This window comes from Triticum dicoccoides, chromosome 4B (genome assembly GCF_002162155.2).
Source record: "Triticum dicoccoides isolate Atlit2015 ecotype Zavitan chromosome 4B, WEW_v2.0, whole genome shotgun sequence".
In the NCBI taxonomy this organism is placed as follows: Eukaryota; Viridiplantae; Streptophyta; class Magnoliopsida; order Poales; family Poaceae; genus Triticum; species Triticum dicoccoides.
The window spans coordinates 658,666,768-658,691,009 of record NC_041387.1 but is presented as its reverse complement, the minus strand read 5'-3'; the positions used below and the strand labels follow the sequence as shown (position 1 = coordinate 658,691,009).

Below are 24,242 nucleotides of genomic sequence, written 5' to 3'. Positions count from 1 at the left end.
CCATGTGCAATTAATCATATGGAAGTGAAGGAGGGAAGTTAGGGAATTGTAGTTTAGGTAACTTTCCTTGAGTTTCTTCATGTTATAGGATCCACTTCCCAAGGAGAAGGAGACGACTCGGGCTGCTATATTATAAAACTTTTTTTCTTTTTAATGTTGACTGGGATTTTGACTGGTCAAAACCAGCCAATACATGTCAAAAATCAGCCCAGGGTTGTTATTTTTCGGTTTTGAAAGTTGAGGGTTGTAAATCAGACGGTTTCGTAGTTCAGAGTTGTATTTTAGATTTTGAAGGTAGTTTGAGATTGTAATGACTTCTCTATTTTTAAGCTCCCAAAAAGAATCACAGAAGGGTAGCAATACCTCATCGAGTGATACCTCTAGCAGAACGATTAGCTAAAGGAAGAGTGTACAGACTAGAACATGGGAGAGAGATGGTTCATCAAGGTTAGAAGGAAAAATATCACATGGAAACCAATATTTAGTGTAACCGGTCAAAACCACGCGAAAACGATTTTTTATAGTTTCGGGAGAATCTGAAAAATAGGGACATTAAGAGGATAATGCGAAATTCCAAATTCAGAAACATTACGGGATGTGAGCTACAAAAATTGAATTGTGCCGAATAGTAATGACACTATTCCTTGTTGAATTTGTTTTTCTTTTTCATAGCTCGCCACCCATAGTGTGTTTTAACTTGAAGTTCCGCATGATAATAGAACATCACCCTCTTAACATCTCGTATTTTTCTCGTACTTTTTGAAACTTTCAAACGTGGGTTTTCTTCTGCAAATGTTCCATTGGCCCACATCCTGACGGTATCCTGCTCCTTCTTTCACATCCAACGGCTGATAAGGAGTAGGTGCATCAGTTCTTCCGTTTCACGGGACAGGATACGCTTTCCTACAGCTACACCGGTCAGCACTTGGCGGTCACTCGCTCCGGGAACCAGGATGCTCGTCGTCGCCGCCGCACAGCTGCCTCTTCCCGGCTCGCAGTCTCGCCGGCGAGACCCGCCGCGGCCACCGAAAGCGCTCGCCGCCATACTGCGCTCGCGCGTCATCGCCTGCCTCCGCGCGCAAGAGTAAGCAGAAGGCTGATTTCACCCTGTTCACGCTGCCCGCCACCTGTTCGGCGTTTGGCCTCACTGGAGCTAGCTGACCCTTCTGTTCTTTCCTCTGTTGGTGTGGCTTCTATGCAGTGGCGAGACGGCGATGCAGGCGGCCCACGCGGCCGTTCGCGGCGGCGTCTCGGTGGTGAGTCAGTTGCTCCGATGCGTTCTCCGGTTTGTTGGGTGCGTGGAGTGGCAGGGTGCTCTGCGCGCGTTCTGGGTCTGTTGTTTGCTTGTACTTAATTCTATCTTTTCTGGACGGATCCTTGGAGGAACCATCCATGGTACTGTACATGCTAGCTAGTATTGTTTTGGTGCTTCATTTCTTGTCCCTGGTGCTAACAAACATGTGCAATGTTCTTCAGCTAGAAATTGTCATGTCCACTCCTGGAGTGCTAGAGGTGGGTGGGGCCTTTCTCGCTATTCTTCTGAAAATTTTGCCCTTCTACCATTATCGTTGCTCTCTTTGCTAGCATTTTGATTGATTGGTAGATCTTCTAGCAGGTTGTTGAGGATCTTCGCAAGAGTTACCCTTCCTTGACATTTGGGGTGAGTTTCAGGCATTACTTGGTAGATTTTTTGCCTCATTGCCTGAACACATATGGCTTGTCAGCTAACAGCTAACTGCTTTTTAGCATCAAGTCTGATCCTTTTTATGTAATCTAAAAAACATTATACTCTTATTACCAAGTACCATGTCAATAGCTTCTACAATTTTACAATTGAACTGAGCTGTCCAACGCAACCCCAGGTACGCTAACTGTTGGCAACAATGTTAAGTTGCTCATGATACGTTCTGTTTTTTCTGCACCCTGCACTTAGGTTGGTACGGTCCTCAATGCTGATGATGCAAGGAAAGCCATTAGAGCTGGTGCACAGTTTCTCATGAGCCCTGGCACAGTCATGGTAAGAGTTAGTACTATTGCATTTGTAATAATGTTTATTTTGCTAGAAATACACATGTTTCCCATAGTCTGCGATTACTGCTTATACACATCACTAGGGACATTCCATGTACAGTTTGGCAATGTAACACATTTGATATTAGAGATCCTTATAGGCTTGTAGTTTAGACTTTAGGGTGCCAATAATTTAATGTTGGACATTCTATCCCTTGGCATGCAATTACTTCGACATATCTAATAGAAATCTGTCATCTGCTATTTGGTGATTGTAGTGTTTGCATCCTATACAGTATATAAATGTTAATCGATTCTTTCAATCTTATTGTTTAAGGAAATACTTCATGATCTTGATGGAAGTGAAGTTCTGTATATTCCAGGAGTGCTGACACCAACTGAGGTATGTACCACATACCACATATAAACTTGCATGAAGTTTATTGGTGCAATTTAGAGTAGTGCGGCCTAATATTTACTCTCACATGTTTGTTATATTTGGTTTTGCAGGTTATATCTGCTTGCAATGCTGGTGCTAAAGTCCTTAAGGTTTCATGACTTGTAACCCTCCTCTTGTAGTTACAGTAGACATAGATCAGAGCATTACCAATATATTCTGACAATATTGTTTTTATCAGACATTGTTAAACAATGTACGTTCCTGCAATCATTTTTATTGTGTATTAATCACCAAAATGTGTCACTGCATTTTGTAATGAAAACTGTTTTGGTTTTCCATTCTGTTTATAGGCGTCTGACACTGGTTGGTTTGTCTGGTCTACTTTAATTAGGTGTATCCAGTTTCAGTGATGGGTGGAGAGATGTACATGTCTGCTCTAAAGAAACCATTTCCTCTTGTACCAATGGTTGCTTCGCAAGGAATTACTATAGGTAAGTGGTGTAGTCTAGTATCCATCGTCCCTATTTTGTTTTCCTCTTTTTGCAAATATCATCCGTATATTCTGTTGGTGTCTAAGTAGCAACCTTGAAGTGTTTGTTTCATAACACTGAGACTCTTTCAAAGACACAGAGTAATTACGCAAGTTATTCAAAGTGTAGATATCGGTTAGCTGTATGAAACTATTCTCTCTGATGCTATGGCCACTGTCGTATACAGGTTCAATCAAGTCGTACATGGAGGCAGGGGCATCTGCAGTGGTGCTGTCCGATGCTATCTTCGACAAAGAGTTGATGAGAGAAAGGGATTTCATTGGAATTTCAGCACTCGCAAACCAGGCCACTTTGCAGGCATCACGGTGTGGAAGATGAGGCAAAACCAAAAACCGAGTAGTGTGCAACCATTGCAGTTCAGAAAACGGGAGAAAGTGCTTGCCTAATACTGCTTGGCTTGGGATTAACAATACCATCCACTTACATTCCCTGCTCTGCATGAGAAGAGGTAAGACAACTGAAATCTTATCAACGGGTAGAACAGAAATGGTTTAATCTGTTCCGAAGAAAACTAATCCAGAATGATATCTCTTTTCAGGAAGAAGCCAGTTCTGTTTCCCTGGTACTGAAGCCCTCACCGCCTGGCACTGTCTCTTCAGTCGGCTCGCCACCGTTGCTGGGCGACAGATGGCTAGTTAACATAGGAAATTAGTCCAATCTCATTCAACTGCTACTACCACTCCACAAGTCCACATTCATTGACTGTTATCAACTTTTTTTATGCCTAGTAAGTACCCAGCTCCAACACTACTACATGCATCCTGAAGAAACTCTGAACCTCACGCACGCACAGTGCACGGCTACGGGGGTAACTCTGAACTAGACCAGCATCACCACCAGCACAAGAAGGCTGCATAGCGTGATCGGCTACAGAGCAGCAGTGGCGGCAGCACGCATGCCATGTCCGGCACCCACTCTGTAGACAGAGATGCAGAAGGAGCAGCGGCAGCCCACGTGGCAGCAGTCGTAATTGCCGCCGAGCCGCACCTGCAGGCCGCCGCTGCTCGAGTTGTTGGACAGCCTGCACATCCACTCGCATGTGGTGTTATCGTACCTGAAGCGATTGATGACCAGGATCAATCAGGAAATTCAGATTGTTTCATACGTACGTGGGTAGCCAGTTGGGCGTGGGTGGGGTTACATTGCACTACATACCGAAGTGCAGCAGCAGCAGCAAATGGGCAAGGCTCAAGATGGTGATGGCGCATCCTTGTCGTTGTCTCTGTTCGGCACAAGTTCATAGCAGAAGAACATGTTGTTATATGAAGTCATATCAGTAAAATGGAATAGGAAAAGACAGAAGAGGAAATAATCCTTTAAAATCAACCAAAAACAAAAAGAACATCATGAATATACGTTTAATTACACGTTTGCAGTTTCAGGTATAAACATAGTTTAGCTAGTAAAAAAAATGTTCATCGAGTATTTCAAAATGTTCGTCGTTTCTTTGAAAACGTGTGTCATGTATTTCAAAAGACCTTGTGTATTTTCAAATATGTCATATTGTTTTCAGAAATATTGCACAGAATTTTCTATATACATTTTTAGTAATGCAAGATGAACGATCTGTAGTACATGCTGAGCATTTCCCCCTTTTTCATTTTATTCTTTTTATGTTTTCTTGTGCTTTCCCTGTTTCTTTTTATTTCTTTGTTTTTCTTGTTCTAATTTTTTTTGTTTCTTTCTTAGGAAAATATAAAATGCCCATAACATGATTTTTTTGGTACATGCTTAATTTTTTGATAAAAGATGAATATTTTTTAAGTACACGATGAACAGCTTCAACACACAATGTGTATTTTCTGAAATACTAGTATACATTTTTAATACACAATGGACATAGTTTAGGATGTTGAACATCTTTTAGCAGACAATGAATATTTTAATGAATAAATGATGAACATTTTCTAAAACACAAAGAACATCTTCTTAATACATGATTAACGTTTATAAACAAGTGAAGAATATTTTCTGGAATACATGACGAATATTACTTAATAAATGATGAACATTTTTAATTACAACATCAAAGTTTTATGAAATACATGCTGACAATTTTCTAATGCACGATGACTATTTTTTCAAATACCCAATGAACATTTTTAGCACCCATACATTTTCATAAAAATAGTAAACTAAAAATATTTCATAAAAATATATTTCTATAAGATTTCAAAATATTAAATAAAAAGTGAAAGCGAAAAAAACTAATGATAAATAGGATTAAAATAGTACCTAGTCCGCGTCTCAAACACCTCACAGGGTGTGCTAGGAGAAATATTTGATACTTCATGGACCGGATCCAACTCATCTCCCTGTGGTGAGGCAAACCTCTCGCTCGCTACATTCAGGGAGCAACTAGTTGGTGACCGCTCCTTCAGAAGCCTCCCAACGATCATTTGGGGGTGAGCTGAGAGCGCGCGCTCTGGGCGCACCGTCAGGATTTTTTTTATTTTTTCACACGCAATTTCGGCTTTTTAAATGGTTTGTTTCATATTTTTTTTGACTTTTTGGTTTTCCACCGGTCTTTCTTAGTGTTTGGACCAAAAAAAGGACAAAAAAATTGCGGGGAAAAACATATTTTTTTCTTCCGCGAGAGACACGGTTTTGCTTTTGCGAGAGGCGCGGCCATCCCTCTCGTAAACGAGAAAAATGAACGTGTTTTCGGGTTTTTCCTTCAGCGAGAGGCATGGTTTTGCTTCCGTGAGTGGCACGGTTGTGCTTTCGCGAGAGGCACGACCGCGCCCCTCGGAAACCCCCCAAAAAGTGTTTTTTGTTTCTTTTCTTTCATGAGAGGCAAGGTTTTGCTTTCGCAAGACGCATGGTTGTGCTTTAGCGAGAGGAACGGCCGTGCCTCTCGGAAAAAAAATGCGTTTACTGTTTCTTTCCCTTCGGCGAGAGGCACGATTTTGCTTCCGCGAGAGGCACGGTTGTGCTTCCGCGAGAAGCACGGTCGTGCCTCTTGGAAACGGAAAAAAACATTTTCTATTTTTTTTCCTTTCATGAGAGGCACGGTTTTGCTTTCGCGAGAGGTACGGACGTGCATTTTTCTGAAAGGAAAAAATGTGCTCACGATGAAGGAAATATGCCCTAGAGGCAATAATAAAGTTTTTATTTTATATTTTTTATTCATGATAAAGGTTTATTATTCATGCTAGAATTGTATTGATCAAAAACTTAAATACATGTGTGAATACATAAACAAATACCGTGTCTCTAGTAAGCCTCTACTACCTCTGTCCGGTATAGAGGTCCGAAAAACCAGATCTCTAGTACCAAGGCACTTGTCTTTTTAACTAAAGTAGTGCTTTGATCCACCCCAAAAACCTTCATGCATTCACTCACCTGCCAGTCTCCGTCCTATGGATAGCCTGCATGTTAGCCTGCCGCAGCCTATTTCTCTCGCCTGCCTCCTTGTGCTTCTCTCACCTCCTTGCATGCTCCAATGAACTACATGCATGCAGCAGCTTACTTCACTTTCTTGCTTGCATGCGCAACACAATTAAACACCCGACCTAGTAACTCCGTACAAAGCTCGTTGGCCAATCGACCCTCTAAACCCGGACGGAGGTAGTACTAGACTAGCTCGTTGATCAAAGATGGTTAAGATTTCCTAATCATAGACATGTGTTGTCATTTGATAACGAGATCACATCATTAGGAGAATGATGTGATGGACAAGATCCATCTGTTAGCTTAGCATATTGATCGTTCAATTTATTGTTATTGCTTGTTGATGACAAATACATATTCCTTCGACTTTGAGATTGTGCAACTCCTGGATAACGAAGGAATACCTTGTCTTTTATCAAACGTCACAACATAACTGAATGATCATAAAGATGCTCTACAGGTATTTCCGAAGGTGTTTGTTGAGTTGGCATAGATCGAAATTAGGATTTGTCACTCCGAGTATCGGAGAGGTACCTCTGGGTCCTCTCGGTAATACACATCATAAGAAGCCTTGCAAGCAAAGCGACTAAGAAGTTAGTTGCAAAATGATGTATTACGAAACGAGTAAAGAGACTTGCGGGTAATGAAATTGCAAGGTTGTCAGAATCACGATTCTGTTATACGATTCTACGAATTTACAATCCAAACTAACCCCTATGATTCTACGTTTTTAGTTCATACAATCTACGTTTCTACGATCCTGATAGTGAAGATTCTACGATTTGCGATCCGACCACCAGAGCTCCGATCCGATTCAAAATCGCGATCCTGACAACCTTGCGAAATTGAACTAGGTATGAAGATACCGATGATCAAATCTCGGACAAGTAACATACCGATTGTAAAGAGAATTACATATGTTGTCATATGATTCGACCGATAAAGATCTTTGTAGAATATGTAAGAGCCATTATGGGCACCTAGGTTCCGCTATTGGTTATTAACCAGATAAGTATCTCGGTCATGTCTACATAGTTCTTGAACCCATAGGGTCCGCACGCTTAACGTTCGTTGACTATATAGTGTTATATGAGTTATATGATTTGGTGACCGAATGTTGTTCAGAGTCACGGATGAGACCACAGACATGACGAGTAGCTCCGGAATGGTCCGGAGGTAAAGATTTATATATATGACGATGATATTCGGACACCCGCTACTTGGGAAAACCTTATACACAGGAGCTTTCCAGTAGCGCTTTTTAAAAGGCAGCGCTGCTACTATTTAGCAGTAGCACTTAGGCAGAAAGAGCGCTGCTACTATGCACATAGCAGTAGTGCTGAAGTTATAAAACATGCTACTACTATAATTGCTAGACCGTTGCCGGCAGGCTAGGTATACTAGTAGCGCGCATACGCAAAAAGCACTACTGCTATTGTACTTAGCAATAGCGTGTTACTCCAACCAGCGCTACTGCTAAATTCAGTCCCCTCCTACCACCTTAAATATGGTGCTTCTCAAACTACCATAACCACTTGGTCTTCATTAACCTCTATTTGTAGGATCTGTGACAATATGAATCTTCGTCGGTTCCTAAACCGGCGAAAATTCATACTGATAATTTAGATTCTATATATACAATCAGATCATTGATGACCAATGATTATTTTTAATTTGATGCTTTTTACATGCTTAACCTTAGTAGTAGCGCTGGTACTATAGAAGCGCTACCGCTAATGATCATAGCAGTAGCGTTCTTTCCCTTAACGAGCTACTGCTAAAGATCATAGCAGTAGTGGTTGTTACAGACCAGTGCTACTACGTACTGCGGGGCACCTTATCCACACCTGGCCTGCGTGCGTCCTCACTCTCCCCCTTACACTCTCACTCGCCACTTCGCCGCGCGCCGTCGCCGCCATCGCCTACCGTCGCAGCCTTCGCCCGCCGTCACCCACCAGCGTCCCAAGGTATCTGCCTCCCTCCCTCCTCCTCTCGCTGCCCTCCTCTCTCCTTCCTCTGGCGGCCATCCTCTCTCCTCCCTCCTCCCGTCGGCGGCCCTCCTCCCTCCTCCCTCCTACGACCACCCTGCTCCCTCCTCCCTCCTCCTACTGCACTCCTCTCTACTCCCTCCCCCAGCCGCCCGAAGCCCTCACTCCTCCCTCCTCCTCGATCCTCCTCCTCCACCTCTCTTTGTATAAAGTTCAGGTATAGAATTTTTTAGTAAAAGAATTTAGTAATATAAATTTTTAGGTACAGAAATGTATTATGCTATATGAGATTTTTTTAGCAAATGTAGGTTTTATGAATAGAATTGAAAAAATAAGTAAATGTAGATATTTTTAATAGAATGGGATTTTTTCTAAGTTATGTGTAATTATGCCATTTTTCTATGATTCAAGAAGTAGACAGTAGTTAAAAAACCAGGGCATTTTTCTAGGGTTTATGAGGAAATATAGATAGATCGATGGATGGACAGATGTTAGGGCTAGAACTAGGGTATTTTTAGTAAATTCATAGGTCTTTTTAATTTTTAGGGTTATAACAAGGTATTTTTAGTAATGGTAGGGCTAGAAGTACGATGTTTTAGACATAGGGTTTCACTAAGTCCTAAGATGAGGATAATAATGATTTTGTTTATATTTTATTTTTGCAGAAATCAAGGAGCCCCTACATCATCCCCGCCGTCGTCCTCGTCACCGACCATCTCTGACCTCGAGGTGAGACCAGCCAAATCCCCATGTCGATGATGATGTAGATGTTTTGATAGTTGTAGTAGAGCAGTAGCTACATGAGTGACCTATGTTTGTAGGGAACACCTCACAGTTGCCTATGTTTTGCTGAATTGTTGATTAATTTCCATTCCGGCAAATTTCAGGCTCTCGTTATATGTCCTTTTTAGAAAAGGTCATGCCGGATTTTTCCATGAATTTTGGCATGACTTGTGCTAGAATATGTAGGAAATATCGAGTGGCCCGGGTTTTGTAGAAAGACCTTTGTTATGCACTAGGGGAAGGAGGAGTAACGACCATCACCGACGGTCGAAAAATCAGCGAGGGAGTGTGTCCACCATATATGAGAGAGGAGGAAAAATCCCGGATGTTGTCGTGGGGGTCGCTTCTCCTTCATTCCCGTGTGCTAGACATTTTTGTGTAATGCACTCGGGAATGAAGGGAGGAGCTACCATCACCGACGGCCGAAATAACTGCGAGGAAGTGTCCACCATATACACCACATGAGATGAGATGGGAGTTTTCAAGAAAAGACTCGACAGACTGACAGTCAACCCATGATAAATAATAATGATCAAATTTAGTTTTTGTAGTACATATATTTAATTTTATAAGTTTAATCTTTGAATTATGGACATAGGAAATGTCTGACAATGATGATAGGATCCCGAAGTGCGACTGGTGCGGCGACGACCGGGTCTATGCGATAGGCCTCACCTAGTAGACGGTCGATGCTTCAGTGTTAAGCTTGATAAGACCTTCGATGTCGAAATGGTATGCAACGACAAGTCTTTTTTTCGTAATGAAGCATGATTTTATGCTTCTTCAATGTGTAATTTTCATCTTCGACAATTCGACTAGCTTATCCCATGTCATGCAAGACGCTATGTCTTGAAGCATCTGGATTTCAAAGATCATGAAAATATGGAGACAAAGATAATTCATCTAAGGACCCATCATGGTTATGATTTGGCTGTAAAGCTATACAATTCAGAGATTGTAACTCATTTTGGTTGCTCGAATTGGGAAGCACTGTGCAAGGCATATGATTTCCAGGAGGGTATGTATGTCACCTTCGATCTTGGTGATCATGACGATGGCATTTGGATCCTTGTTGATACGCTTCCACTTCTACCTCTATGTGAGTTTCTCAAACATATTTAGTAAATGATTTATATTGTTTATTTCAAAATAGTTGACAGCTTATTTCCATTAACAACTTATTTTCTTTCTTCAAAAAATGTACGAAAGATGGTAGAGAGAACCTACTACACCAATGGCACAAAATTAACTTATCGGGAGAAAGATCATCTTATATCATTTATTAATGATGTTGAGATTTACAATATCAATTATCAAATTCCTGCACATTATGGTCAATACGTGCCACTAGTGCACGTGTTGAACTACGGTAACATCCATGGAGATGGCATGGTAAGATTTTTTTACTATTACGACATCCGTGCATCTTTTGCATAAATTCTTCTAAAACTAAACTACATTGCTAACTACGAAGTTATTACTATGTTTTTCAACAGAAAATCCTGAAGGATTGTGTGCCTGATCTGAGGCTCCCGAAAGTTCGCCCTGGTGTTATGAGCTTACAACCAGGTCGTCCTAGGCTTCACTGTTGTTCATATTGAATTTCTAAAACTGATGAATACATGACAATCAAAGATTGGAAAAAAATGTATGGACAATCGTAGGGAGCTACTTGGAAGCAACATTGCACGAAGCGCAAGAATTGGAGACAGGATATCTCCATTCTCCATAGTGGAGAGTCAAAGCCTATCTTGTTTTATGCTAGTTTTCCTTAGAGAGGGTAGTTAGGTCCTAGCTAATACTCATGATCATGTGCTAAGAACAATTAAGTTGGGTTGGTTAGATGACTATGATGATGATGAGTATGACTTGTTATTATGATACGAGTAGAAGTTGTATGATGATGATGAGTAGGACTTCTTATTATGATAACAATGATGAGTTATTCATTATTATGATGATGCATGATGATACGTTGTTATATGAGCATGATGAGTTATTATATATATATATATATCAGTAGGTGAAATGAACATGGATTAGATTCAAGTGGAAGCAACATGTGATGCACATCGAAAGTACTACTAATCCAAACTAGCACGTTCATTTCACCCACTGTTATATATAATAACTAATCATGGTCATAAAATCATATGATGAAAGTACTGTATATAAAACCTATACAAATACAACGAAAATAAGCTGCATTTTTAAAAATACAGGAAAATTTAGCAGTAGCGCTTTTCAAAAGAAATGCTACTGCTACTTACTATTATCACTAGCGCTTTTCCCAACCGAGCACTACTGCTAACTAGGTATAGCAGCAGTACAAGCGCTACTGCTACCAGCACTACTGCTACCAGTTAGCTTTAGCGCCTCACTAGTAGCGCTTGTACAAGCGCTACTGGTAGCTATAAAACCAACGCTACTACTAGGGTTATCGCTAGTAGTGACCGGAAGAGTTTCAGAGTGCACCAGGTAGTCATCGGGTCGCCGGAAGGGGTTCCGGACACCCCCGGTAGGTGTATGGGCCTAATGGTCCAAGGGGGTGAGGGGGACAGACCAACCCACAAGGGGGCTAGCGCGCCCCTCTCCCTGGCTGTCGGCCCTAGGAAAGGAAAGGGGGGAGGGCTAGCCCCTCCCGCCTTCCCCTCCTCATGGGAAAAAGGAAAGGGGGGCGCCACCATCCCCTAACTTTCCTCGCTCACCTAGTAAGGAAAGGGGGGGGGGCGTGGCTTGGGGACGACCCCAAGTAGGATGTGTGTGTGGGGGGGAGGGGGCATCACACATAACCACGACAATCTCTCAGCCGTGTGCGGCACCCCCTCCACAGTTTTGTCCCTCTGTCATATTTTCGTAGTGCTTAGGTGAAGCTCTGCTGAGATAGCTTCACCAACACCATCACTGTTGAAAATATGCCCTAGAGGCAATAATAAAATGTTTATTATTATATTTCTTGTTCATGACAATTGTCTATTTTTCATGCTATAATTGTATTAACTGGAAACCGTAATACATGTGTGAATACATAGACCACAATATGTCCCTAGCGAGCTTCTAGTTGACTAGCTCGTTGATCAATAGATGGTTGTGGTTTTCTGACCATGGACATTGGATGTCGTTGATAACGGGATCACATCATTAGGAGAATGATGTGATGGACAAGACCTAATCCTAAGCATAGCACAAGATCGTGTAGTTCGTTTACTAGAGCTTTTCTAATGCCAAGTATCATTTCCTTAGACCAAGGATGCCGTAGGAATGCTTTGGGTGTATCAAACGTCACAACGTAACTGGGTGACTATAAAGGTGCACTACAGGTATCTCCGGAAGTGTCTGTTGGGTTGGCACGAATCGAGACTGGGATTTGTCACTCCGTATGACGGAGAGGTGTCTCTGGGCCCACTCGGTAATGCATCATCATAATGAGCTCAATGTGACTAAGGAGTTAGTCATGGGATCATGTGTTACGGAACAAGTAAAGAGACTTGCCGGTAACGAGATTGAACAAGGCATAGGGATACCAACGATCGAATCTCAGGCAAGTAACATACCGATGGACAAAGGGAATTGTATACGGGATTGATTGAATCCCCGACATCGTGGTTCATCCGATGAGATCATCATGGAACATGTGGGAGCCAATATGGATATCCAGATCCCGCTATTGGTTATTGGCCGGAGAGGCATCTCGGTCATGTCTGCACGGTTCCCGAACTTGTAGGGTCTACACACTTAAGGTTCAGTGACGCTAGAGTTGTAATGGAAATTGTATGTGGTTACCGAAAGTTGTTCGGAGTCTCGTATGAGATCCCGGACGTCACAAGGAGTTCTGGAATGGTCCGGGAAGATTTATATATGGAAATTCTTATTTTGGCCACCGGAAAATGTTTAGGATTTTTTGATTACCGGGAAGGTTCTAGAAGGTTTCGGAGTGGGGGCCACCTGCATGGGGGGACCCACATGAACGTGGGTAGTGGGGGCAAGGCCCGACACCCCTGGTCAAGGCGCACCAAGATCCACCCTTAGAAGGAATACGATCATATTCCGGATATGATCAAGATCCCTAAAAAGGGGGATAACAATCGGTGGGGAAGGGAAAGGATGGGATTTCTTTGCTCCCACCTTTGCCAACGCCCCAATGAACTTGAAGGGCAAGAAACCAGCCCCCTCCACCCCTATATATATAGTGGGGAGGCGCATGGGAGCTGACACCCCTTGCCCCTGGCACAACCCTCCCTCTCCAACTCCTCCTCCTCCTCCTCCTCCGTTGAGCATAGCGAAGCTCTTCCGAAGAACCACGAGCTCCACCACCATGCCATCGTGCTGTCGGAGTTCTACCTCAACTTCTCCTCTCCCCTTGCTGGATCAAGAAGGAGGTGACATCCCCGGGTTGTACGTGTGTTGAACACAGAGGCGCCGTCTGTTCGTCGCTTGGATCGGACCTTCTTCGATTTGAATCGCCACGAGTACGACTCCATCAACCGCGTTCTCATAACGTTTCCACTTAGCGATCTTCAAGGGTATGAAGATGCACTCCGTCTCTCTCGTTGCTAGCATCTCCTAGATTGATCTTGGTGACACGTAGGATTTTTTTGAATTATTACTATGTTCCCCAACAGTGGTATTAGAGCTAGGTCTATGCGTAGATTCTATGCACGAGTAGAACATAAGTAGTTGTGGGCGATGATTTGGTCACTTTGCTTACCGTTACTAGTCTTACCTTTATTCGGCGGTATTTTGGAATGAAGCGGCCCGGACCGACCTTACACGTACGCTTAAGTGAGATAGGTTCCACCGACTGACATGCACTTGTTGCATAAGGTGGCTAGCGGGTGTCTGTCTCTCCCATTTTAGTCGGATCGGATTCGATGAAGAGGGTCCTTATGAAGGGCAAATATCAATTGGTATATCACCGTTGTGGCTTTTGCGTAGGTAAGTAACGTTCTTGCTTGAAACCCATAACAGCCACGTAAACATATGACAACAATTAGAGGATGTCTAACTTGTTTTTGCAGGGTATGCTATGTGATGTGATATGGCCAAAAGGATGTGATGAATTATATATGTGATGTATGAGATTGATCATGTTCTTGTAATAGGAACCACGACTTGCATGTCGATGAGTTTGACAACCGGCAGGAGCCATATGAGTTGTCTTAATTTATTGTATGACCTGTGAGTCAATATAAACGCCATGTAATTACTTTACTTTTTGCTAACCGTTAGCCATCGTAGTAGAAGTAATAGTTGGCGAGACAACTTCATGAAGACACGATGATGGAGATCATGGTGTCATGCCGGTGACGATGATGATCATGCCGCGCCTCAAAGATGGAGATCAAAGGTGCAAGATGATATTGGCCATATCATGTCACTTTATGATTTGCATGTGCTATTTGTCATGTTTACATATTATTTGCTTAGAACGATGGTAGCATAAATAAGATGATCCCTCACTAAAATTTCAAGAAATGTGTTCCCCCTAACTGTGCATCGTTGCGAAGGTTCGTTTTTTGAAGCACCACGTGATGATCGGGTGTGATAGATTCTAATGTTCGCATACAACGGGTGTAAGCTAGATTTACACATGCGAAACACTTAGGTTGACTTGACGAGCCTAGCATGTACAGACATGGCCTCGAAACACGAGAGACCAAAAGGTCGAACATGAGTCGTATGGTAGATGCAATCAACATGGAGATGTTCACCGTTGATGACTAGTCCATCTCACGTGATGATCGGACACGACTTAGTCGATTAGGATCATTTATCACTTAGATGACTAGAGGGATGTCTATCTGAGTGTGAGTTCATTAAATAATTTGATTAGATGGACTTAATTATCATGAACTTAGTCTAAAATTGTCTTTACAATCTATCATGTAGATCCAATGGCCCACGCTAATGTTGCCCTCAACTTCAACGCGTTCCTAGAGAAAACCAAGTTGAAAGACGATGGAAGCAACTATACGTACTGGGTTCGTAACTTCAGGATCATCCTCGTAGCTGCCAAGAAAGCATATGTCCTTGAAGTACCGCTAGGTGACACACCCATTTTCCCAGCAACTCAAGACGTTATGAACGCCTGGCAGTTGCATAGTGATGATTACTCCCTGGTTCAGTGCAGCATGCTTTACAGCTTAGAATCGGGGCTCCAAAAGCGTTTTGAGCAACACGGAGCATATGAGATGTTCCAAGAGCTGAAAATGGTTTTACAAGCTCATGCCCGGGTCAAGATATATGAAATCTCCGACAAGTTCAACAGTTGTAAGATGGAGGAAAACGGTTCTGTTAGCGAGCATATACTCAAAATGTCTGGGTTGCACAATTGCTTGTCTCAGCCGGGAGTTAATATTCCAGATGGCTCGGTCATTGACAAAATCCTCCAGTCGCTTCCACCTAGCTACAAGAGCTTTCTGATGAACTACAATATGCAAGGGATGGAGAAGTCCATTCCTGAGTTGTATTCGATGTTTAATTCAGAGGAGGTGGAGATCAAAAAGGAACATCAAGTGTTGATGGTGAATAAGACCACTAGTTTCAAGAAAGTCAAGGGAAAGAAGAACTTCAAGAAGGATGGCAACGGATTTGCCGCGCCCAGCGAGTCAGTTGCTAGGAAGAAGCTAAAGAATGGACCCAAGCCTGAGACTGAGTGCTTTTATTGCAAGGGAAATGGACACTGGAAGCGGAACTTCCCCAAGTACTTAGCGAATAAGAAGGTCGGCAACACCAAAGGTATATATGATATACATGTTATTGATGGGTACCTTACCAATGCTCGTAGTAGCTCCTGGGTATTTGATATAGGTGCGGTTGCTCACATTTGTAACTCAAAACAGGAGCTGCGGAATAAGCGGAGACTGGCGAAGGACGAGGTGACGATGCGCGTCGGGAATGGTTCCAAGGTCGATGTGATCGCCGTCAGCATGCTACTTCTACATCTACCTTCGGGATTAGTTTTAAACCTCAATAATTGTTATTTAGTACTAGCTTTGAGCATGAACATTGTATCTAGATCTCGTTTGATGCGATATGGCTACTCATTTAAATCCGAGAATAATGGTTGTTCTATTTATATGAGAGATATGTTTTATGGCCATGCCCCGCTGGTCAATGGTTTATTTTTATTAAATCTCGAGCATGATGTTACACATATTCATAGTGTGAATACCAAAAGTTGTAAGGTTGATAATGATAGTCCCACATACTTGTGGCACTGTCGCCTTGGTCACATTGGTGTCAAACGCATGAAGAAACTCCATGCAGATGGACTTTTGGAGTCTCTTGATTATGAATCATTTGACATGTGCGAACCGTGACTCATGGGCAAGATGACCAAGACTCCGTTCTCTTGAACAATGGAGCGAGCAACCAACTTGTTGGAAATAATACATACTGATGTATGCGGTCCAATGAGCGTTGAGGTCCGCGGTGGCTATCCTTATGTTCTCACACTCACCGATGACTTAAGTAGATATGGGTATGTCTACTTAATGAAACACAAGTCCGAGACCTTTGAAAAGTTCAAGGAATTTCAAAGCAAGGTAGAAAATCAATGTGACAGAAAAATAAAGTTCTTACAATCAGATCATGGAGGAGAATATTTGAGTCATGAATTTGGCACGCACTTAAGGAAATGCTGAATTGTTTCACAACTCACGCCGCCTGGAACACCTCAGCGTAATGGTATGTCCAAACGTCGTAATCGCACTCTATTGGATATGGTGTGATCTATGATGTCTCTTACCGATCTACCGCTATCATTTTGGGGTTATGCTTTAGAGACTCCTGCATTCACATTAAATAGGGCACCATCTAAATCTGTTGAGACGACACCGTATGAATTATGGTTTGGGAAGAAACCTAAGCTGTCGTTTCTGAAAGTTTGGGGATGCGATGCTTATGTCAAGAAACTTCAACTTGAAAAGCTCGAACCCAAATCGGAAAAATGCATCTTCATAGGATACTCTAAGGAAACTATTGGGTATACCTTCTACCTTAGATCCGAGTGCAAGATCTTTCTTGCCAATAATGGATCCTTTCTAGAGAAAGTGTTTCTCTCAAAAGAAATAAGTGGGAGGAAAGTAGAACTTGATGAGGTAACCCCTCTTCAATTGGAAAGTAGAGCAACTCACGAAGATGTTTCTGTGGTGCCTGCACCGACTAGAGAGGAAGTTAATGATGATGATCATGAAACTTCAGATCAAGTTACGATTGAACTTTGTAGGTCCACAAGGACACGTTCACACCAGAATGGTATGACAACCCTATCCTGGAAATCATGTTGTTAGACAATGGTGAACCTTCGAACTATGAAGACGCGATGGCGGGCCCGAATTCCAACAAATGGCTTGAAGCCATGAAATTCGAGATAGGATCCATGTATGAGAACAAAGTATGGACTTTGGTGGACTTGCCTGATGATCGACAAGCCATAGAGAATAAGTGGATCTTTAAGAAGAAGACTGACGCGAATGGTAATGTGACTGTCTATAAGGCTCGGCTTGTCGCTAAGGGTTATCGACAAGTTCAAGGAGTTGACTACGATGAGAGCTTCTCACCCGTAGCGATGCTGAAGTCCATCCGAATCATGTTAGCAATTGCCGCATTCTATGATTACGAGATCTGGCAAATGGACGTCAAAATGGCATTCCTTAACGGTTTCCTTAAGGAAGAATTGTATATGATGAAGCCGGAAGGTTTTGTCGATCCTAAGAATGCTGACAAGGTATGCAAGCTCCAGTGCTCCATCTATGGGCTGGTGCAAGCATCTCGGAGTTGGAACATTCGCTTTAATGAAGTGATCAAAGCGTTTGGGTTTATACAGACTTATGGAGAAGCCTGTATTTACAAGAAAGCGAGTGGGAGCTCTGTAGCATTTCTCATATTATATGTGGATGACATACTATTGATGGGAAATAATGTAGAATTTTTTGAACGCATAAAGGCCTACTTGAATAAGTGTTTTTCAATGAAGGACCTTGGAGAAGCTGCTTACATATTAGGCATCAAGATCTACAGAGATAGATCGAGACGGCTCATTGGTCTTTCACAAAGCACATACCTTGAAAAGATATTGAAGAAGTTCAATATGGATCAGTCCAAGAAGGGGTTCTTGCCTATATCGCAAGGTGTGATATTGAGCACAGCCATAGGCATCAAGATCTATAGAGATAGATCGAGATAGCTCATTGGTCTTTCACAAATCACATACCTTGAAAACATATTGAAGAAGTTCAATATGGATCAGTCCAAGAAGGGGTTCTTGCCCGACCTCGGCAGAAGATAAATAAAAGATGAGTGTCATCCCCTATGCCTCAGCCATAGGCTCTATTATGTATGCCATGTTGTGTACCAGACCTGATGTGAACCTTGCCATAAATTTCGTAGGGAGGTACAGAAGTGATCCCGGTATGGAACACTGGACAGCGGTCACGAATATCCTGAAGTACCTGAAAAGGACTAAGGATGTGTTTCTCGTTTATAAAGGTGCGGAAGAGCTCGTCGTAAAGGGTTACATCGATGCTATCTTTGACATAGATCCGGATGCTCCAAGTCACAAACCGGATACATGTATATTTTGAATGGTGGGGCAGTCAGCTGGTGAAGTTGCAAGCAAAGCGTCGTGGTGGGATCTACATGTCAAGCAGAGTACATAGCTGCTTTGGAAGCAACACATGAGGCAGTCTGGATGAAGGATTTTATCACCGACCTAGGAGTGATTCCCAATGCATCGGGCCCGATGACTATCTTCTGTGACAACACTGGAGCTATTACCCTTGCCAAAGGGCCCAGGTTTCACAAGAAGACCAAGCACATAGTGTGTTCCTTCAACTCCATTCGTGAATATATTCAAGATGGATACACAGATATTTGTAAAGTACATACGGATCTGAATGTCGCAGATTCGTTGACTAAACCTCTTCCACGAGCAAAACATGATCAGCACCAGAACTCTATGGGTGTTTGATTCATCACACGCTAGATTATTGACTCTAGTGCAAGTGGGAGACTATTGGAAATATGCCCTAGAGGCAATAATAAAATGTTTATTATTATATTTCCTTGTTCATGATAATTGTCTATTTTTCATGCTATAATTGTATTAACCGGAAACCGTAATACATGTGTGCATACATAGACCACAATATGTCCCTAGTGAGCCTCTAGTTGACAAGCACGTTGATCAATAGATGGTTGTGGTTTCCTTACCATGGACATTGGATGTCGTTGATAACGGGATCACATCATTAGGAGAATGATGTGATGGACAAGACCCAATCCTAAGCATAGCACAAGATCGTGTAGTTCGTTTGCTAGAGCTTTTCTAATGTCAAGTATCATTTCCTTAGACCATGAGATTGTGCAACTCCCGGATGCCGTAGGAATTCTTCGGGTGTATCAAATGTTACAATGTAACTGGGTGACTATAAAGATGCACTACATGTATCTCCGAAAGTGTCTGTTGGGTTGGCACGAATCGAGACTAGGATTTGTCACTCCGTATGACGGAGAGGTGTCTCTGGGCCCACTCGGTAATGCATCATCATAACGAGCTCAATGTGACTAAGGAGTTAGTCACGGGATCATGTGTTATGGAAGGAGTAAAGAGATTTGCCAGTAATGATACTGAACAAGGTATAGACATACCGACGATCGAATCTCGGGCAAGTAACATACCGATGGACAAAGGGAATTGTACACGGGATTGATTGAATCCCTGACATCGTGGTTCATCTGATGAGATCATCTTGGAACATGTGGGAGCCAATATGGGTATCCAGATCCCGCTATTGGTTATTGGCCGGAGAGGCATCTCGGTCATGTCTGCATGGTTCCCGAACCCGTAGGGTCTACACACTTAAGGTTCGATGACGCTGGAGTTGTAATGGGAATAGTATGTGGTTACCGAAAGTTGTTTGGAGTCTCGGATGAGATCCTGGAAGTCATGAGGAGTTCCGGAATGGTCCAGAGGTAATGATCTATATGTGCGAAGTCCTATTTTCCCCACCGAAAAATGTTTGAGATTTTTCAGTATCATACTGGTAAGGTTATAGAAGGTTCCGGAGTGGGGCCCACCTGCATGGGGGGACCCACATGAACGTGGGTAGTGGGGGCAAGGCCCCACACCCCTTGTCAAGGCGCACCAAGATCCCCCCTTAGAAGGAATAAGATCATATCCCGAAGGGATACGATCAAGATCCCTAAAAAGGGGGGATAACAATCGGTGGGGAAGGGAAAGGATGGGATTTCTTTCCTCCCACCTTTGCCAATAACCCAATGGACTTGGAGGGCAAGAAACCAGCCCCTCGACCCCTATATATAATGGGGAGGCGCATGGGAGCTGACACCCTTGCCCCTGGCGCAGTCCTCCCCCTCCAACTCCTCCTCCTCCTCTGTTGAGCGTAGCGAAGCTCTGTCGGAGAACCACGAGCTCCACTACCACGCTGTCATGCTTCTGGAGTCCTCCCTCAACTTATCCTCTCCCATTGCTGGATCAAGAAGGAGGAGACATCCCCGGGTTGTACATATGTTGAACGCGGAGGCACCATCCGTTCGGCGTTTGGATCGGATCTTCCGCGATTTGAATCACCGCGAGTATGACTCCATCAACCGCGTTCTTGTAACGCTTCCGCTTAGCGATCTTCAAGGGTATGAATATGCACTCCCTCTCTCTCGTTGCTAGCATCTCCTAGATTGATCTTGGTGACACGTAGGAGTTTTTTTGAATTATTACTACATTCCCAACAGTCACCACATCGTCGTGTTGTTGGAACTCATCCAGTACTTCGCCGTCTTGCTGAATCAAGAAGGCGATGACGTCATCGAGCTAGACGTGTGCTGAATGCGGAGGTGCCGTATGTTTGGTACTCGATCAGTTGGATCGCGAAGAAGTTCGACTACATTGATACATCTCCAACGTATCTATAATTTATATTGTTCCATGCTATTATATTATCTGTTTTGGATGTTTAATGGGCATTAATATGCTATTTTATATTATTTTTGGGACTAACCTATTAACCGAGGGCCCAGTGCCAGTTTCTGTTTTTTTTTGCCTATTTTAGAGTTTTGCAGAAAAGGAATACCAAACGGAGTCCAAACGGAATGAAATCTTCGCGATGATCTTTCTTGGACTGAAAGCAAACCGGAAGACTTGGAGACAAAGTCGGAGACGCAACAAGGAAGCCACAAGGCAGGAGGGCGCGCCTAGGGGGTAGGCGCCCCACACCCTCGTGGGCCCCTCGTGGCTCCCTTGACCTAGTTCCTTCGCCTATATATACTCTTATACCCTAAAAACATCAGTAGGAGCCACGAAACCACTTTCCACCACTGCAACCTTCTCTATCCATGAGATCCCATCTTGGGGCCTTTTCGGGCATCCTGCCGGAGGGGGATTCGATCACGGAGGGCTTCTACATCAACACCATTACCTATTCGATGAAGCGTGAGTAGTTTACCACACACCTTTGGGTCCATAGTTATTAGCTAGATGGCTTCTTTATCTCTTTGATTCTCAATACCATGTTCTCCTCGATGTTCTTGGAGATCTATTCAATGTAATACTCTTTTGCGGTGTGTTTGCCGAGATCCGATGAATCGTGGATTTATGATCAAGATTATCTATGAATATTATTTGGTTCTTCTCTGAATTCTTATATGCATGATTTTATATCTTTGCATGTCTCTTCGAATTATCGGTTTAGTTTGGCCTACTAGATTTATCTTTCTTGCAATGGGAGAAATGCTTAGCTTTGAGTTCAATCTTGCGGTGTCCTTTTCCAGTGACAGTATGGGCAGCAAGGCACGTATTATATTGTTGCCATCGAGGATAACAAGATGGGGTTTTCATCATATTGCTTGAGTTAATTCCTCTACATCATTTCATCTTGCTTAATGCGTTACTCTGTTCTTTATGAAATTAATACTCTAGATGCATGCTGGATAGCGGTCGATATGTGGAGTAATAGTAGTAGATGCAGACAGGAGTCGGTCCACTTGACACAAACGTGATGCCTATGTTCATGATCATTGCCTTAGATGTCGTCATAACTATGCACTTTTCTATAAATTGCTCGGCAGTAATTTGTTCACCCACCGTAAGATATGCTATCTTGAGAGAAGCCACTAGTGAAACCTATGGCCTCCGGGTCTCTTTTCCATTATATTGAATCTAGTTTACATCTTGCTAGTTTCTGATATATTATTTTGCAATCTTTACTTTCCAATCTATAAACCAAAAATATTTACTTTACCCTTTATTTATCTGTATCAGATTTCACTTTTGCGAGTGACCGTGAAAGGATTGACAACCCCTTTATCGTGTTGGTTTCAAGTTGTTGATTGTTTGTGCAGGTATTCGGTAACTTGTGCGTCGTCTCCTACTGGATTGATACCTTGGTTCTCAAAACTGAGGGAAGTACTTATGCTACTTTGCTGCATCACTCTTTCCTTTTCAAGGGAAAACCAACGCAAGTTCAAGAGGTAGCGTACATCAACCGCGTTACTAAACGCTTCCGCTTACGGTCTACCAGGATACGTAGACACACTCTCCCTCTCGTAGCTATGCATCTCCTTGATAGATCTTGAGTGTGCGTAATTTTTTTTTGTTTTCCATGCAACATTCCCCAACACCCGGTTCAGTTTTTCTTCTGGTTTTTTCATGAAAAAAAGTTCGTCAAAACCTAATCAACATGGGATCTAGTTTTGAAGATCTCGATGCAAGAAATCCAATGGTGAAAATGGTTCAAGATTTGAGAACGCACGATTTAGGAGATTAAACATTTTCAATAAACCGATGTACGAAAAAGGGAAAATTCCCTGGTTGCGACAAGTAGCACGCATGAGGAGGTGGGAGTGATCTTTGAAAAGAGTACACATTAATTAGTGATTTCGCTACATTCGACTTAAAGACTCAACCCCTTCCCGTAGCGATTTTTTCCTGCTTCATTGGTTACACTAGTGCAGGAATGACAACAGGACCGCATTTTTTTGACTATTTGATTGTCTTTTATTTGTTGCATAGATCCTTTTACTTGCCAATTTAATCCATTTTATTTTTGTAATCCAATTCTACATCAAGTGTATTTTTGTGCTTCTTTTCTGCTCGTTGTTTTGATGTGCAATAGTTCGGTTATTCTTGCATTTTTTTATTCTTCAACTCTTATTTCTATTTCTTAGTTTAATGCAATAATAATTTAGTATTCTTTACATGTTTTCCTTCGTGTTCTCCCATAATAGTAATTTGGTCCAATTATAGCCACACAATTATTTGCGTTAGATCTATGTCTAATTGAATAGTTTGATTTACCATTAACTTAAGCTTTGAGGTGGTTAATACTATTTTCCTAAATGCAAGTCTAACATATTAGACTTAATATGAATTTATAGTTTTTCATTGCAAAGGATTAAAGGATCTATTCAAATTCACAATTTATTCATCGACACGATGTTTTGGCTCTCAGGTGTATCTGCTTCTGTTGGTGAATAGAAAAATAAAACAAATTCTAAAACAAAATCTTTTTTTCTTGCATTGAAGATGTTGAATCCATGATGTCCGTGCCAAATTCCATCATGGTTGGACATCAGAGCAACTCTCAGTAAAAAGACAAATTTGGGGGATGTGAGAAAGTTTACTCTTCACGCACTGTTCAGACTGAGTTTGTCGTTTTTGCTGAGAGCTGCTCAGATGTCCAAACATGATGGAATTTGGCATGGACATCACACACTCCAACTTTTCCGTGCAATTTTTTCTTCAGATTTTTATGATTTTGTCTAGATTCTTTTTTGATTTTACTGTTCCTCGGGAGCAGATGTGCCTAAGCTCAGAAATGAATATTCGTCTTTTCACCCATTTCTATAACTTTATCATTTTAATCTAAAATGTAATAAATGCTAGACCTATTGGTTCAAACTTTTATGGGATAAAGTGAGGCTAGATAAAAACAACATGAGCTAAAGTGTGGTGTTTAAAAATAATTACATTTAGGACCTAAAGGATAAGAAATATTTTTATTTTAGATCAGAGTGTATTATAAATTTCGAATAATTAATTAAGAGACAATTAAGATTTTGGTCGTGCATGTGCACATGCAACTGTGATAGTCATATAAG

General features: G+C 42.2%; 1 protein-coding gene across 1 annotated transcript; it reads left to right on the top strand.

The window, feature by feature from the left end:
* Positions 1 to 897: 897 nt before the first annotated feature.
* LOC119294220 (KHG/KDPG aldolase-like) lies at positions 898 to 3,699 on the top strand. The gene is made up of 10 exons (XM_037572453.1): positions 898 to 1,084; positions 1,202 to 1,256; positions 1,477 to 1,512; positions 1,616 to 1,660; positions 1,934 to 2,017; positions 2,348 to 2,413; positions 2,521 to 2,559; positions 2,802 to 2,901; positions 3,128 to 3,409; positions 3,500 to 3,699. Exons 1-9 carry the CDS (start codon positions 954 to 956, stop codon positions 3,277 to 3,279), a joined length of 708 nt encoding a protein of 235 aa, XP_037428350.1. The 5' UTR covers positions 898 to 953; the 3' UTR covers positions 3,280 to 3,409; positions 3,500 to 3,699.
* Positions 3,700 to 24,242: the final 20,543 nt, after the last annotated feature.